Below are 13,421 nucleotides of genomic sequence, written 5' to 3' on the forward strand. Positions count from 1 at the left end.
TATTAATATAGATGTATTATAATACATAATATGGAATATGTAATATGGAGAGCATCTTTAAAGAAAATAAAATCTACATCAACACTTCCCCTATATACCAATTTGGAGACATGCTCATGAGCTGTAAGGCAAGAGAAAGGTCATGAGGTTTATAGCCTGGACTTTAAGCTGGGGTTTTCTGATAAGAACACATGGCCTTATCTGAGTTGTTGTAATAAAAGTTGCACTTCAGTAATTTAAGGATAAAACCATTAATCAGAGGGTTACTGGGATAGGAAACATGCTTCAGGAATCTTGCCTCTCCTTTGGATTTCTTGCCAAGTGACATCTGTTTTTTTTCCCCAGACATGAAGAAATTATTAATTGTGCTGTCAGGTAAGGGTCTTCAAAACTAAATCTAAAACATTTCTTTATCATTTTTATCCCTAAATCAGTGTTCTTCACTGTATGTGCATATTTGTCAAATAAGAGGCCTATAAAGATGTCAAAGGGGTTACAAGACTTTTGACTGACATGAGCTATGAAAATAATATCTGTGTAATATCTGTAGTGGGTTAAAAATGCACGTGTTATAGAATGTCAGTGCTTGTAGTTATCTGGTAGTGTAACTGTGTAGAAAGAAAGATTGTCATGTTGGAATTCAAAGCTCTAGTCATTTCACCCCTGCAATCTTATCTCTGTAATAAAACGCTCTCTGCTGTAGTGTTGACCACCATGTTATCCTTTCCTGACGGGGAGTTCAACTGTACATCTGGAGAATGTCTTCATGCCCGACACACCTGTGATTTTAAAGAGCATTTTGAAAATTGCTCAGAAGAGGAGTTTTGTGGTATGCTAAATTTTCTAAAGAACTTTCTCAACTGAAGACTTGATGTTACTTTTCCTGAGTGTTGATTTTGGTCAGGTTTTGCCAACTTTCAATGCATTTGTTTTTTGTCTGTGCATCTATTCATCATCTACCACTTATCCTGGCATGCTCAGGGTCCAGCTGACCTTGGGTGAGAGGTGGGGTACACCCTGACCTGTTTGCCAGTCACAGGACCGACACATAGAGACAGACAGTCACTAACACTCACAGTTGCACCTTCAGGTATATATGAGTCACCAATTAGCCTAATCCCAAACTGCATGTCTTTGGACAGTGGGAGGAATCAAGAGCACCAAGTGAAAACAGACACAGACATGAGGAGAAACAAGATGTGAATCCAGAACCTTCTCCCTGTGAAGAAACATTGCTAACCACCACATGGCTGTGCCAGTTGCCATCTATGTTCAGCACCTTTTTAATGACCTTTATCCTGTATGCATGGTATCCTTTTTTCAGGATAAACCAAAGAGAAGAATAAGCTGCTGAGAAGAAAAACACTTTTGGGTTCAAATACTCTCTGGCTTACATTTCCCATTTTTCCCCATCTCCTATGTAAGGCTCATGTGACTTTGAACATCACACTTGTGGCTGGAAAGATACCAGCGATCCTTCATACAGCTGGAGGTGGCAGATGGCAAACATCAGCTCAGTACCTGGACAGGACCATACCACAGGAAGCTCTTGGGGTAAATATTACCCTTGCATCATGTTCCCTGTCTGCTATTACTTTGTTTATAATTTAATCCAAATAAATGCAGTGGGATTTTAAATTGCCTCGATCATAATCTTACTGTTGGCTATTTGTTGGTCACAGGACATGTAATGCATATAGATGGCAAACAAGAAGGTAGTTTCCTTGCGTCTGCTAATTTGGAGTATTCAGTTGAGAAACAGGCAGCTCTGGGATGCCAGATCAGGTACAAAAAACAGTCTGTCTATTTGTCATGAAATGTCCTAAATTGGCAGTCACATTTTTTATTATTTGAGTGTTAATATGTTTCAGCTTTTGGTACCATATGTACATTGACATGTCACCACTACCATCACATTTTAAAGTAAAAATGGTCAGAGGCACTGATGAGAAGGACTTGCTGGATATTTCTAAAAGTAAGACAAATGGTTGGGAGAATGCCACAGTCTTCATTGGTAATCAGCTAGGAGGATACAAGGTTAGTATACATACAATAATATACATATACAGTAATATCTTTTATGACATTTGGCTGGAGACACACAGTTCAATCTGAACTGTTTACTTAGAGGAAGAGGTTAAGCTTGACTTTTTAAATACCGTACTCTGTTTATTTTATTATCTTAATAGCTTTAGATTTAGATTCACAGTGTAGCTCTGCTGAGTTTTTTTTATTAATTTATTTTTATTGTACCTCTAAATTTTATTGTATCTTTATCTGGTTTCCTGTTTCTCTATAACACCTAATTTCCTCCCTGGTGAATCAATATAGTGCCTGTAATTTTTTCCAGTAGATCAATGGCGGAATGAGGTCCATGCTGAAGTCAGGGAAGTTGCCTGTTCCAAGCAATAAAAAATGCATCTATAAACACTAGTACTGGAGCACTGAACATGTTTTTACTCATACATTACTAATGGTGAATTATGTCGAGCTCTTTCTTGATGGAGTTTCAATCCACATACAGTGGTGTGAAAAAGTGTTGGCCCCCTTCCTCGTTTCTTATTTTTTTGCATGTTTGTCACATTTTAATGTTTCAGATCATCAAACAAATTTAAATATTAGTCAAAGATAACACAAGTAAACACATCATGCAGTTTTTAAATGGAGGTTTTTATTATTAGGGGAAAACAAAATCCAAAACTACATGTCCCTGTGTGAAAAAGTGTTTGCCCCCCGCTGCTGAGCAAAAAGAACATAAAGGCTCGTCTCAGTTTTGCCAGAAAACATCTTGATGATCCCCAAGACTGTTGGGAAAATACTTTGTGGACTGACGAGACAAAAGTTTAACCCTTTGGAATGTGTGTGTCCCATTACATCTGGTGTAAAAGTAACGCCACATTTCAGAAAAAGAACATACCAACAGTAAAATATGGTGGTGGTAGTGTGATGGTCTGGGATTGTTCTGCTGCTTCAGGACCTGGAAGACTTGCTGTGATAAGTGGAACCATGAATTCTGCTGTCTACCAGAAAATCTGTTCGTGACCTCTAGCTGAAGCGAACTTGGGTTCTGCAGCAGGACACCAGCAAGTCCACCTCTGAATGGCTGAAGAAAAACAAAATGAAGACTTTGGAGTGGCCTAGTCAAAGTCCTGGCCTTAATCCAATTGAGATGCTGTGGCATGACCTTAAAAAGGCGGTTCATGCCCGAAAACCCTCCAATGTGCCTGAATTACAACAATTCTGCAAAGATGAGTGGGCCAAAATTCCTCCACAGCGCTATAACAGACTCATTGCAAGTTATCGCAAATGCTTGATTGCAGTTGTTGCTGCTAAGGGTGGTCCAACCAGTTATTGGGTTTAGGGGGCAAACACTTTTTCACACAGGGCCATGTAGTTTTGGATTTTGTTTTCCTTTAATAATAAAAACCTTCATTTAAAAACTGCATGATGTGTTTACTTGTGTTATCTTTGACTAATATTTTAAATTGTTTGATGATCTGAAACATTAAAGTGTGACAAGAAAAAATAAATAAATCAGGAAGGGGGCCAAGACTTTTTCACACCACTGTAAATGTTAGTGATCATACTGTAATTAGTTGCTTTGGACAAAAAGCATCTCTCAATATAATGTAAGTGTAATGTCACATGTATACAGATTTTTCAGAGCAAATGTAGAGTAAAACACTTTCTACAGCTGCTGTTTTCATTCAGCCCTTCATTTATGGCAAGAAGTGACGTCATGCTGGACGATATCAGCTTTGAGAACTGTAGAGAGGGAGACATCCCTGCAGGATCAGACCAGCTCTCCTGTGATTTTGAAAAGGACACCTGTTCATGGTACCATGACTATTCTGCCCACCTTTTGTGGAAAAGGAGTAAAGAGAAATTTAACGAAGACCCATCACAGAATGGTGAATATCTTAAAAGTAAACATGGATATTGTTTTCAGCAGTTTGTTTGGAATTGTTTTGGTGAAATTAAAGTCTTTTCTTTCACAGGCTACTACATGATCATAACAGCTACACCTAATATAAATACCTCATCAGCAGCCAGACTCATCAGCTTCCCTCGACCTGCGGGTCACGTCATATGTGTGAGCTTCCGGTACCACATATTTGGCAGTAGCATTGGTATGTGCCTCACTGTCCATAGTCACACTTTCAAATACAATCAAACTTGTAGAAAACAACTTACTTCTGGCATTTCTTAAAATCCATACAGTTCTTAAAAATTCTAATCACTTTTTTCTCTCCATTTTGTTTGTAATGGACATTGAATGACATTTGAATAATATTTTGTAATCAGGTTCATTGATGTTTATTGCAAAGCGTTCTGGTGAACCAGAGGCCGTTGTGTGGATGAGAAGCGGCACCCAGGGAAACAAATGGCGATTTGCTGATCTCACGTTCATCAGTGCCAAACCAATACAGGTATTTTTATTGCTCATTTTTGTATATATTCCTCTGCTGCTAACAAGATCATTTCAAGGAATGTTTTTAGAATAACACATTTTATTTTCTGAAGAACTTTATACCCCTGTTATCCATAATAATCATGTATTTTGATGCTAAAGTTTCTGTCAAATACAACTAATATTTTGATTTTGCCATATTGTGCTGTTTGTACTGTGTTGTTTTCCAATACTGTTTTTTTTAAAGTTAATATTGCTGTATTTTTATTTAGTATTGTTGTATTGCTGTTTAGTATTGGATTAGCTTATTGCAGTTTTGAGAGCTATGGTTTCGATTTCTTTGACTTTTCTTGACCAAATTGTAAAACAAATAAAAACATATGTTCTATGACAAAATGTAAACTTTGTGTTGAAACTTCAATTAGTTCCTGCTGTTTTCCAGTTTATTATAGAAGCTGTTGTGGGTGGTAAGCAAGGGAGCATAGCCATCGATGACATAATAGTGTCCAGCACTGGGAATGGCTCTTGCCCACCTGAGAGAGAGTGCACCTTCCAGGGCTCCCTCTGTGGTCTTCTGCCCCAACCCTCTTCAAACTTCACTTGGAGTCGGATCACAGGGATGTCCCAGCCTGCCAACTCTTCAGGCCCTGCCACAGATCACACATTGGGAACACAGCAAGGTTTGCAACTCCTTCAAACAGTCCTATCTCTCTAATCTACAGTAAATTTAAAAAATATAAAAAACGTATATGTGGGTGTTTGCTCATTGTGTTCTTACCAAAATTAGGGGTGAACCCTGGAGAAATCATGCAAATAAAAATCAATGTGTTTATATTTCATCTTATGTGTAGGTTATTACCTGAGTGCCCAGTTGTGGAGACAACCTGTGGGGTCCAAAGGTGCAATAATGACTGCGGTGATGGAGCCTACCCCTCCTGATGGGGAATGTCTCATGTTCTGGTACTACATGGAGGGCAGTGGGGTGGGTGAACTCAGTGTTTACCTTCAAACTCCTAACACTCACAGAGATCCCATCCAACTGTGGAACAGAAGTGGTGATCAGGGGAAGCACTGGAGACATGGGAGAGTGACACTTTTCAGTCCTGGTGCCTCATATCAGGTAAGTGATGACTCCCCAAAAAATGTCAAATTGGTGCTCATTTTTCAAAAGCATCTTAAAACCAAAAGTTTTTTTGGCTTTTTTTTTTTTTTTAAGCTTTTTAGTTTATTTATGTGGTTTGTGCATTTGATGCACACATTTTTGTATATTTTGTTGTCCACCTTTTTACTTTTTACTTTCTGTAGCTATTGTTTGTGAAAAGTGCTACATAACTAAAGTTTATTTATTAAAAAAAAAAAAGTCACAGGTTGTCTTCCAAGTTAAAACTCTTACTCTGGTTGACAGGTGATTTTTGAGGCAGTGGTTGGAGATGGGTTGAGCAGGGATATTTCCATCGACGACCTCACTGTCCTGAATAATGCTTGTGCCCCACCAGGTTAGTGACCACTAGGAAGTTCATGCTGCAAAGTGAAAAAAAAATAGTTGAAAGATAAACGTGTGTGTCCCATTTCATACAGGGTTTTGTGACTTTGAGATGGATTTCTGCGGTTGGGTGAACAGTCCTCCAGCAGAGTCTGGAGTGGCCTGGGACTGGTTATCAGGCGGTAGTAAGGGTAATTTGGTCCCAAGAAGGGATCACTCCACAGGTACTTCTCTAGGTAAGTCACCACACATATACTGTAGCTACCATCATCATAATGAGTGTGGCATTTTGCAGTTCACAAACTGGGGAGCACAACTGGAATCTTATATTTGACACGGAACATACAGGGACACTTTTAGGGATTACTTTGAATGTCTTAACACTTGCCAGTTAAGCTTTAAATGCTTAAAATGTATAGTCTTATTTGGAATATATTTGTAGGTAAAGCATCTAAGTAAGATGTTACATTTGAATAATATTTTTAGTAATGCGTGGATGTTATTGTTTTATTTCTCTGTACAGGCCACTTTGCTTTCTTTGTGTCCTCTACATCTAACACTGAAGATATCGCCCGACTGGAGAGTGAGACAATGGCGGCTGTAGATAGAGCTTGTCTGGAGTTCTGGCACTATGCCCGAGGGTGGTTAACAAACAGTGAGTGTTTTCTAGTTTTGGTTGGTTAAAACAAATGTTGTTAAAAAATGAACATGTTGTTGACATTACATGCTGTATGTTTTTACTGTGAACCCAACTCATTTGTCTGTTGTCTCATCCTGATTAACATTATTGTGCATGTAGCAGGAGATATGTCTATTTCTTTATACTGTTTGATGCATTTTGTTAGTGAAGAACTTTGTAACATTTGCAAAATGTTTTAGTAAATCTTAATTTGCTTATCACTCTATCCATCTTTTTCCAATCTTGCCAATAAATGTCAGGCACCTGATGGTTTTTTTGTGCTACTTTCAGGGCCCTCATATGTTACACTGACAGTTTTTCTGAATGAGACTACTGGACTGCGTTCTGTGTGGAATACAAGTGGATACATGAACGACACATGGATCAAAGACAGGGTGGATTACTCTTCATCGGGTCCTCACCAGGTAAAACAGCATATATAACTTGATAATATACAGTGTTGAATATATTCTGAAAATATCAACTGTAAAAAAATTTAAAAAATCACTCTAAATAAGAAATTGTCCTTTATCACAGATTGTTTTACAAGCCAGCTGTCCTGGGTCAAAGGATGGAAGCTTTGCCCTGGATGATATCCATGTGATCAGGGGTAAGTCTTGCCATGACATTACCCTGATCACTACACCAAACCCTGCCACTATGACAACATCTGCTTCAGCCTCTGCCATGGACTGCTCCTTTGAACAAGGTAACCCTGGGAAAGCTCTGAATGCCTGAATAATTCCTTCATGTCATGGCTTGCTGCTGAGCTTAGAAGATCATTAGTCATTTTAACATCTTTTATAAAAGTGCTTAAGGTCTGTGTCAGAAAAAGTGATGAGTGATTAATCAACTGACTGTAGGATGTTTGACATGGCAGATATAAGTGTTACTCTCAACAGTTTTTGAAGCAATTACATCAATTACAGCTATATCTGTCTAAAATGTACTCAACACAACATTCTGAGGTGTTTTTGCTGCACTTGCATAATTTAGACTTGATAACTAGATGTATCATCATATAAAAAGTAAATATTATGTCGTCTGTTTTTTCTTGGTCTATATTTCTCATACAGTATTTTAAGACACAATTACAATAAGATTCAACTTTTATCTTGTAAAACAGGTTTTTGTAGTTGGGGCCAGGGGGATAGTGGTGATTTCACATGGGCTCTCAGTAGTGGACTTCAGGTCATTCAGCCATGGGATGGACCTCAGTATGATCATACTGTAGGAAATAATAAAGGTATTGACTGTTAACATTAATATGAGCATTACTACTGGTGCTACAAAAAAACATCAGGTGTCTTTATACCTAATGTTTGTGTTTTAAAAAATGTTTTTTGATACATTGCTTTATGTGGTAAAAGCATCAGAAAATGTAAATTTTCAAGCAAAAATGCAGAAACTGGATGAATTCCTCTGTGTTTTCTTTGTCTACTAAGGTTTCTTTATAATGGTACATGGATCTGGATCTGAGGATAACCAGAGAGCAGTCATCTCTGTTCCTGTCATCAATCTTACAGCACACATATGTGTTGGATTCTGGTACTATATGCTCGGGCCTTCAGTGTCCACCCTGGACCTGCTGGTTAAGACAGTATGTACCTTAGCTGGCTTATATGTCTATGCATGTCTTTGTTGTCCCCAGAGGGAAATTTGCTTTCACATTACATGCACACAACATCCAGGCAGAAAGACTAATAACTTGTTTGATCACATATTTAGCGGGTGATTCAATTTAAAACGTGCTACTGCAAACCTTCCATTACAGGATTTGTTTACTATGGCAGTACTTTAGAGCTACAGAACAATGACTTGCTTTGTTCTAGAAATCATCTGAAGTTTTAGTCTGGACTCGCCAAGGGACCCAGAATCCAGAGTGGATGAACGCACAAGTAACCATCAGCATGAACAACACCATAGAGGTACAGTTTAACACAAACATTCATGTTGGTGTAACTGCCCAAATAAGCACAGGCCTATTTCACCTGAATAAGCAATTGTACAGATAGGCTACACAAACACAAAATCAGCTTTTATAAACACTTTCTTTGTAATAGAAGATGCTATTTGCATTCCTCCTTCTTCCACAGCTGATGTTCATTGGTCATAGAAACACCAACAGCCAAGGATTTATCGCTATTGATGACATTATAGTGAGAGAGGGGGTCTGCAGTATTCAGAGTAAGACTCCTGCCTAATGTTCACATAAAGTCAAGATATACTAAAGATTATTACAGCTCTGCCTTTTGTTACATCATTCCAGATGTGTGTGGCTTTGATTCCAGTTTATGTGGATTTGAGAATGATGTCAGTCATAGGGGTCGTTGGGTTCGCAAAAGGGCAACAAAACATCACATGGATCACACCTATGGAACTGAAAATGGTGAGTAGAAAACTGGGGAGTTACAAACAAACACACTTTAGAGAGTAGCTCAAGCCAGTGCTTTAGTCTAGCCTCACATAACTGCTAGTGTAAGTGGAGATTCTTAACCTCATTTGCGCATTTGACTCATTTTTCTAGTACCTTGTTCATATGGCATGTAACGTAGCTCTTGCAATTGAGTTGAGGCAACATGAAATGAGGGAACATGCAAATATAAAAAAAGCTTGCTCTGCAATGATCAAAATTAACAAATGTGTCAGTTCTGCTGATGGAAAAACTCACTGTATTATATATTATTTAAAACTGTATTTGTATTTTTTACTGTGTCCTTCTTGTAGGTTTCTACATGGCTGTGAAGATCTCAACCTCTACACAAACTGAGGTAGCTCAGCTGCTCACACCACAGCTCACTTCAGCTGCAGAGATGTGTGTACGCTTCTGGTGAGTCCAGTACTGCCGCCACAAACATTTACACAATGTTGTCAGATATGGATTTTAATGTTACTGTTTGTGTGTGTACTGTATTTGTTCAGGTACTGGTTACCTGCAGTTTTCTCTAACAGCATTGCTGTCCATGTGCTGAAAAATGAGGAACCAGGTGATGTCCTCTGGCAGCGGTCTGGAGTGCCTTCTACAGGCTGGGAGGTGGCAGAGGTCACTGTGTCCTCTCCTGCAAAATTCCATGTGAGCTTTTTAGAATGACACCTTTCCATTTTCTTCTGCACAGTCTTTTTCAAAGCTTGTGGCTAAACTGCATCTCATTCCTGTAAGATGATACCTAAAACAAATCATGTCCTTCACCAGGTAGCATTTAAAGCAGACTATGTGCCAGGCACTAATACTACAGTGAAACTAGATGATATTTCTTTGAGGGATGGGGCCTGCAGTCCTTTAGGCAGCTGTGACTTTGAGTCTGGACAGTGCAGCTGGGTCAACATCCACAAAGAAAATGGACATGACTGGGTGCTAGCCAATGGGGGCTACCAGGGTCCACCCACAGACCACACCACTCAGAGCCCAGAGGGTATAATCTCAGATGCACTGTAGTATAATAGAAGAAACATGAAAATGCCACTTGAGCAGACATTTTTCAGATATAACTCTTACTGATTTGTTTTTAAAGATTTTGTCGTCTTCTTTTACGTAATGTAGGTTGGTTCTTGCTGAGCTCCGCAAGGCACCAAAACCACAGCAGTCTAGCACAGGTAGTGTCAGAGTGGATCCAACTGACAGAATTCCCCTCCTGTCTCACCTTATGGTACCATATGGACAGCAGGTCAGCAATAAACAATTACAAAATCACCTCACTTTTTGCACCCACCAGTATGTGACAATGCAGAGGATGCACTTTATCCTGTTTATCCTGTTTAGTTTCCTCATTGACTTCCTCAGGAAGTGTGTACAAATGTCATTTAGACATGAATCACCTGCCCCACTTTGTGCACCACTGAGAAAATTTTGTGTCAGAGTTCATGCTTTACAACATAGATCTGTGTGGTAGTGGTAAAGGTATTTTTATTAGTGATAAACGTGTTTTTGCAAATTGATAGAACACAGTAAAGAGTTTTTGGAAAATAATTTTAGGAAGCAAACAAATGTTTTTTTGGTTAAACTAACAGAAGGTGTTTCTCAAACCATAATGTAACATTTATTTGTGGCTTGTCAGTGACTCTGGGACATTGCGAGTGTACCTGCGAACAGGGCCAACGAAGGAAGAGCTGATGTTCCACAGCAACAGCAGTGAACACGAGTGGAGCAGGTTCTCTCAGTCTGTAGAGAGAACCAGTCCTTTCCAGGTACCATAGAACTAGTGTGGTGGTAAAAATTAGAACCTAAACGTAACAGAAAGAATGGATGTTTTATCTGTGATATTCCCTTCACCACCTCATGTTTAGGTGCTGATTGAGGCAGAGACTAACAACAAAGGCTTTATTGCTATTGATGACATCAGTCTCACATCAGGCCTTTGTCAAGGTATTTTTATTGTGTTTGTGTTTTTTATTCCTGTAGTTTATTCATGAAATATGTTTTGTGATAGTAACCTTTAAAGCTGTATTCTTTTTTCATAGTAAATGGGACAAGTTTGGGATTTGGGGGTTGCTCATTTGAAAATGACTCATGTGGTTGGGAGGACGTGAGCGCTGGCCAGTTTCAGTGGGCGAGGGGAAGGAATACTAGTGAGAGCGCTGGACCCTCTGTAGACCATACTCTGGGCACTGAACTGGGTAGGACCACAGACACTCCCTCTTATGCCTCCTTTATCTACAATGGGACAGGTGTTCTGAATCCAAGCCACTTTACAGTTAGATAGAATCTACTGTGTCATAATGTTGGGCAGTCACTTATATATATGCTGGAAAACTGTTGGAGGAGGATGTCCAATCCTCTCCAAAAACCCAAAACTGCCACAAAATCTCTTTTCACAACTTTTCAATCTTGTTAGTGTAATATATCTGCCACTGCTTTACTGCTGACAGTGCGTTGAAATAATAAAGCGTTGTGCTTTTGGGTTCCAGGTTGGTACATAGCAGTAGAGTCTGATCAAGGAGCTCAAATGAGCCCTGCAGCCTTGCAAAGTCCCACCATGAAACAGGCCAGTGCCACTTGCACACTACATTTCTACTACAACATGTATGGAGAAGGTATGTTTTATATGTGTGCAGCCATAAAAAAGTCATGCTCCCTTCATATGCATGTTAGCATGTGTGTTTCTTTTACTCTGTATGCGGTTTCAGGCACTGAAAAGCTGAATGTGTTGGTAAAAGAGGGTTCCAGGACTACCACACTGTGGTGGCTTTCTGGTAACAATGGAGATTTGTGGCAACATGGTGAGGTAATGATTGGTCGAATCCCTCAGGACTTCACTGTTCTGTTTGAATCCTCCAGGACCTTCAGCAGTCCTGGACACATTGCCATTGATGACATAAATTTCACCAACTGCATCCTGCCTGGTAGGCTGCTTTGATACTCTACATTTTGATTCAGCTGTCCACTTTTTTTTAAGCTGACTTATATTCATAAAATATTTTTTTGTTTCCTTTTCAGAGCCCCAACCGTTGTGTCCAGAGAGTATGTTTATATGCAACAATAGTGTTTGTGTGGAGCATACTCAGGTGTGTGACTTCAGCGATGACTGTGGGGACTGGTCTGATGAGAACAATTGCGGTGAGATATCACATTGTTTGAATGGTTAAGGTTTATTAATATTCATCTTCATATACTGTCTGTAGATACACATTTCAAAATTGGCATGACACATTTCTGTGTTTGGCTGTTATTCTGTTTATTATTTGTAATAATTGTTTTTTGACTTTTACTCCTGTGTTATGTGATGATAAAAAAAAAAAAGGTGAGGTGGAGCGTTGTAGCTTTGAACAAGGCCTGTGTTCCTGGGCAGACAGTGATGTGGACACACCTGGAGCTGAGTGGATGCATTGCAGAGGACAGGAGGCCTGGCCCAACCATGGGCCTCCCAGAGATCACACCCACAACTCTGCTGCAGGTATTAGACTCCCTGAATCATTTGGCAGAGGAATAATCCCTGTGCTCTTTCATTTGAATATCTTAATTTGCAAGAAGTATAATGTCATTCAGACAATTTATCTACAATTACCAGTGCTACACTTTATGTTGTGTATTATTATACAGGACACTACATCATCCCTGGGACTTTGTCCAAGAAGGCCCAGGTATCAGAGACTCTCTCCAAAACTTTACTGCCCAGCACTAACTGCACTGTGAGTACACTGAGTGTGCTTATGGACTATGTTGGCTGGATCTGTCTAGGAATAATGCATTAAAATTCAAAACAGTGTATACATTAGATCTAGATGAATGTACATCTAGTGTGTTTTGAATCCTCAGATTCATCATAATTATCTGTATTTGTTGGCTGTAGTAATTAAAAGCATTCAGAAGTTTTACCTTGCTGCACATCTATTATGCAGTTTATGTTTATATCTCTACTATCACTATATTACTTATGTTGATGACTGTTCCTCTCTCTTAGATATAAGGTATTAATTTTTTTCTATGTTCAATACTTCATCTATATCTAGGTGATATTCTTCTACTTTAGCCTGGATGATGCTGTAGGCAGACTGACAGCCCGGTCCAGGACACTGCAGTCTGGTAATGACGACAGACTGTTATGGCTCAGGGAAAACTCACAGAGCTACAGCTGGCAGAGAGCAGAAGTCATGTTCTCCTCATCAGCCAGCAGCAAGGTCAGTGAAGACACAGGCTGTTGGTTAAATAATAAATGAGAGCTTTTGTTAAAAAGACCCTCATTTATGAAAATGTTGTCAGATTGTTAAATATACAAGTGATGATATATTTTAAATAGATTTAAAATAATAGTATTCATGCATTAAAGGGTCAATGTGTAACATTTAGAGGGATCTATAAGCAGAAAAAAATATATAGTGTCCGTAAATATGTTGTCATTAGTGTGTAATTA

At 39.0% G+C, this 13,421-nt stretch overlaps 1 protein-coding gene across 1 annotated transcript; it reads left to right on the top strand.

Annotated features, from left to right (window-relative positions):
- The first annotated feature begins 703 nt into the window (after positions 1–703).
- LOC113134173 (MAM and LDL-receptor class A domain-containing protein 2) lies at positions 704–12,977 on the top strand. Its single transcript, XM_026313409.1, has 32 exons — positions 704–829; positions 1,426–1,554; positions 1,683–1,785; positions 1,872–2,037; positions 3,695–3,911; positions 3,999–4,130; positions 4,306–4,430; positions 4,854–5,091; positions 5,263–5,531; positions 5,817–5,907; positions 5,990–6,130; positions 6,418–6,549; positions 6,865–6,998; positions 7,111–7,282; positions 7,700–7,819; positions 8,019–8,173; positions 8,406–8,501; positions 8,670–8,760; positions 8,843–8,962; positions 9,301–9,403; positions 9,496–9,646; positions 9,767–9,986; positions 10,115–10,238; positions 10,629–10,758; positions 10,858–10,936; positions 11,032–11,187; positions 11,479–11,604; positions 11,698–11,913; positions 12,008–12,127; positions 12,360–12,464; positions 12,611–12,699; positions 12,972–12,977. Exons 1-32 carry the CDS (start codon positions 715–717, stop codon positions 12,975–12,977), a joined length of 4,371 nt encoding a protein of 1,456 aa, XP_026169194.1. The 5' UTR covers positions 704–714.
- The last annotated feature ends 444 nt before the right edge of the window (positions 12,978–13,421 follow it).

This window comes from Mastacembelus armatus, chromosome 17, assembly GCF_900324485.2.
Source record: "Mastacembelus armatus chromosome 17, fMasArm1.2, whole genome shotgun sequence".
NCBI lineage: Eukaryota > Metazoa > Chordata > Actinopteri > Synbranchiformes > Mastacembelidae > Mastacembelus > Mastacembelus armatus.

Excerpts from the sequence above, each read along its gene's own strand:
- LOC113134173 (XM_026313409.1), top strand. The coding sequence starts at position 715 with ATGTTATCCTTTCCTGACGGGGAGTTCAACTGTACATCTGGAGAATGT. Across the intron at positions 6,999-7,110 it reads CTTCATCGGGTCCTCACCAG|ATTGTTTTACAAGCCAGCTG; the intron begins GTAAAACAGCAT and ends CCTTTATCACAG. Across the intron at positions 9,647-9,766 it reads CCTCTCCTGCAAAATTCCAT|GTAGCATTTAAAGCAGACTA; the intron begins GTGAGCTTTTTA and ends GTCCTTCACCAG.